We start from the raw sequence: 4,510 nt of genomic DNA on the forward strand, positions 1-4,510 counted from the left end.
TTGGAACAAGAAAACCAAAACTTTTTTTTTCTTTTTGGAAAGTCTACAAAAAAAAAAAAAGCAACAATAAAAAAACAAAATTTGAGGTACAATAGACTTTCTTACAATGCTCAAAAGAAAACGTACGACTTGTGCGTAGTTTGTGTCTAAGAGATTTTTTGTAAGGATTGTTATTCTTGAATGTTCTCAAGTCTCAACATCATCCTATTTGGTAAAAATCCAAACTTTTCCACAAATGCACAATGTATACGAAGGTTCAAATACTAAACAAACCATGTTTCCTTTTTGGGGGGTTTGGTTATCCATTATCCACTTAAGCGAACAATTCAGGATTTAAGTTCTATGAGTTTATCTCACTCTGTACCTGCTTCATGGAGATCGAAAGTAGATTCACCTATGAGAAAGAGCTCTCCTAAGCTCTTGTGCCAATAAGGTAGGGGCACTAAGGTGTGGCAAATGACCTTCAATATTCAACCAATGCACTGTGTTCCGCCCACCAAGGTGGTTCTTTAGGTACATGGCGACTGAAGCAGGTACGGAGTGATCCCTTGCTGTCTGAAAAATGTGACATGGTACTTTCACAAGGCCTAAAACACCCCTCATGTCACTATTAAACACTGTCCTTGACACAAACAATGTTATGTCTGGTCTCATATTGAACAATGTCCTGCTGAATTCTCGTACGGCCGCCGGAACATCGGCTCCGACGGCCAATGGGGCAAAACCATTGACCCATGCTTCATAATTTGCCTCCATGGCTGAAAATACTTTCTCAATTTCTCCTGGTTCAAATCCACCATGGTAGTCTTCATCATTCAAGAACCTAATTAGAGTGAACATGATTATTATATTAAAGATTTGGTGGAGCCAAAAAGAAAAAAGAGATCTCTTTATTTTTAGTTTAAGATAAGGATTCTCAAACATGACAAAGTTAAGTGATTGATCATATCATTCCTAGGCAAATACATGAATTCTGTCAAACAAAACTTAGGATAAGATAAGTTAATTTGACAAAAGTGTTCTTAACTTTATGGGAAAAGTAAACAGAAAACAATAAACAAAATGACCACGTTAAATATTCCCATTTCTGAGTAGGGCAAACTAGTAGAAATAAGTGTACCCGGAAACTCCAATATACACATATACATACAAATATCTCATTTACTTTGCAAAATTAGTTGTATATCCTTCTTCAAAAGTATACTTTAAAAAATGACGACTATAATATTCATTTTAGTCGTCTTCGTACATTTTTTCTTTAATTAAATAAAAGTGCCGTGCATATCTTACTACTATAATATTCATAACTATTAACATTTAGTAAACTGAGGGAGTACTAAATGGCTATTATTAATTTATCAAAACTCCTTTACCCATTGTGACCCATATTCCAATTCCTACAAATTGTACTCTTTTCATCCCAAAGACTTTGTCATGTTCATTTCTAAAACTAAAAAATCATTTCTAAGATTTATGGAATGAAAATAAATTAAATAAATTTAAAATATTCAATAACTGTAAGAAAAACAGTAAGTGCAATTTGCAGTTTTTCACATGAACAAATAAATTCACGAATTTATTTACAATTCTTTGTCTTGAACCGGGGAAACAGTTTTTCTACTTCTCCGAAGGTAGTGGTATAGACTGCGTACAGTTTACCTTTCCAGACCCCACTATGTGAATACACTGAATTTATTGTTTTTTGTTGTTGTGACATGAACAAATAGATTTACGTTCATACCGTTTGACTTTCGAATTTCCAAATTGAAAGCTAAAGTAGTGAAAGTGTTTAAAAAAGTGAAATGTTTAGTTTACCTGGGAGAAGCACCAATGAGAATAAGTTTAGAAAACAGTTCAGGTCTTCTGATAGAAGCTAAAATCCCAATGATAGCAGAGACAGAGTGTCCAACATAAGCACAACGATCAATACCAAGTGCATCAAGTATATTAAGGAGGTCATCAACATAAGGATCAAGTGTTGTATAACGGTGAAAATCGAAAAAATCAGGATTGACACTGCCTGCACAGACAAGATCATACAAAACAACACGATAATCGCGGAGAAAAAATGGTAATATTCTGTTCCAAGCTGATTGGTCTGTACCAATTCCATGTGCTAGTACTAGAAATCTGTTGCCAGTACCTACGACTCGAACGTTAAGAGCATCTAAAAGTGTCTGACCCATTTTTGAGTTTTCGAAATTATAGGTGGAGGATTAAAAAAAATGAAGAATATGTATAAGGGATTATTGGAAAATCCAAAGAGTGTACTGACTCTTTTTAAAATAAAAGTTGGGTAGATGAGTTGTGTGAATGGGAATGAGTCTTTGGAGGGGTGTAGTATTTATAAAGTTGCCAAAAGTCAGCTACTTTCTCCGTCCACCCATCTTTATTTGTTTAGTTTGTCCATTTTTGACTATTGTATGAATAGTGCTTATAGTTAATAAAAAGAATAAAATAGATATAATATGATAAATTATGACTTAAACAAGTAAAATTAGATAATTGTAATAAAATGAAAAAGTAAAAATGGACGAAGAAGTACTTTAGATGTATTTTTGTGGAAAAATGAATTTGTCAAAAAATATCCTTATTAATAAGGTTCTACTGAAAAAATAATATTTATAGATATTTTTAATAAGGTTCTACTGAAAAAATAATATTTACACTCTATAAAGTAAAGATAATGTTTACGTATATTATATATTTCTTAATTCTAGTTATGTGATTCTGCTACATGTATTGTTGTTGTTGTGGCAGTTTGTATCAAAGTAGAAAACTGTTATTTTTAAAACGAAGAAAAAAAAGAATTGATACACTTTATATATAATTAAACAAATTAAATGTCTTTCGTTATATTTTAGCCCACTACCTCACACCCAAGGGCGGATTTAGAGTAATAGGTGAGAGTTCTCGAGAATTTAGTAACTTTCATGAGATTTTTGTATTTATATAGAAAAATTTAGTTAATATATATTGAGAATTCATAAATAAAGGGTGTTATTAGTCTAGTGGTAAAGATAAAGCTGGCTAAAGCTTTGTGGGCCTCTTGGTTGGGTTCTCACCCACTATATTTGATTTTTATTTTGGCCAATGAATTTACAAATTTTACTTTCTAGATCCGTCTCTGCTCGCACCTTATCGTTCAATGTTAGATCATTTTCGCATACCTTCGGAATATGTTTAATAATTTTTTTATAATTCAAAACACACAAAAGGTAATTAAATTTAACAAAAATTGACTCGTGACAAGCACGTAAGCTGTTTAAACTGAAAACGCCATCGCATTCGAATTTTTCTCTATTCATTCTTTTTCCAATTTGCATCTTAAAAAATTAATGACCAACACTAGCCAATTCCGTTAAATATAGCTATCATCACATAATAGGAGATTAATAAAACTACTCAATTTTGATAAACATAAAAGGAAGAAACTGTCTAACGTATTTCCTAAAATAATTGTTTTAGACAAAATCCAAACATGCATAAATAACTATTTTCGTCTGTTTATTTATTTTTGTTCTATCATGACAAGTGACTAGCAATGTGACATATTTTAAGTGGACGTCCATAATTTGTTGTACTTATATAAAACTCAATGTCATAGACTTTGTCTCTTGGCTACAAATTAATCTAATGTACCTTCGTTTATTTGAACCTTACATATTAGATTTTTGAAAGCTTGACAAATACTAAGTCAAGAATTTTGTCTTCGTTCAACTGTTATTTTCTTTGGTTCGTAATAAAATATCCTATGAATTTCAGTTTGTACGAAAAAATTATTCTAAGGGGATAAGGGAAAAAAAAAAGGTCCTTAGTACGTGAAGAGAGAAAAAATTTAAACAATAATGAATCTAATGTTAAAAATCTTACCGATTGTAGGCAATGGCATCAAATCTAAACTTTGAATTCCATTCTAAAAGTTCATTTAATGAAAGATTCAAGAGTATATGAATTATCATATATTTATTTTTTCTATCAGAACTTGAAAAGGTTTTCACTCAATTATATTCAAAGAGGGCTTTTGCCTCAATAAATACAAGATGCGATACATGGTATAGTTGAACACAAACTCTCTAAGAGATAAGCTATACAATTCTAATCAAATATAAATACATAATATGTGACTATTATGGTGTCCTAACATGTATTATGGTGTCCTAACATGCCCCCGCAAGCTGAGCAGTGGCTAGGCAACTGCAAGCTTGGAACGCAGGAGATGAAACCGACGGGAAGGAAGGCTCTTGGTGAAAATGTCTGCTAACTGATCCAAGGAACTGATGTAGCGAACGTTCAAGTCCTTTGAGGCCACTTTCTCTCGAACAAAATGAAAATCTAACTCAATATGTTTGGTTCGCACATGAAAAATAGGATTGGCAGTGAGGTAGGTAGCGGACAGATTATCACACCATAGTATGGGAGCTTGGGGAAGAGAGACAGGCAACTCTTGAAGAAGATGTTGCATCCAGGTAACTTCGGCAGTAGCCGCAGTTAAGGCCCTATATTCAGC

At 32.6% G+C, this 4,510-nt stretch overlaps 1 protein-coding gene across 1 annotated transcript; it reads right to left on the minus strand.

The window, feature by feature from the left end:
• LOC107867233 (probable strigolactone esterase DAD2) lies at window positions 1-2,380 on the minus strand. The gene is made up of 2 exons (XM_016713382.2): window positions 1,816-2,380; window positions 1-823 (listed from the first exon to the last, which is right to left on the minus strand). Exons 1-2 carry the CDS (start codon window positions 2,184-2,186, stop codon window positions 391-393), a joined length of 804 nt encoding a protein of 267 aa, XP_016568868.2. The 5' UTR covers window positions 2,187-2,380; the 3' UTR covers window positions 1-390.
• Between the last annotated feature and the right edge of the window lie 2,130 nt (window positions 2,381-4,510).

Source organism: Capsicum annuum, chromosome 4, assembly GCF_002878395.1.
Source record: "Capsicum annuum cultivar UCD-10X-F1 chromosome 4, UCD10Xv1.1, whole genome shotgun sequence".
In the NCBI taxonomy this organism is placed as follows: Eukaryota; Viridiplantae; Streptophyta; class Magnoliopsida; order Solanales; family Solanaceae; genus Capsicum; species Capsicum annuum.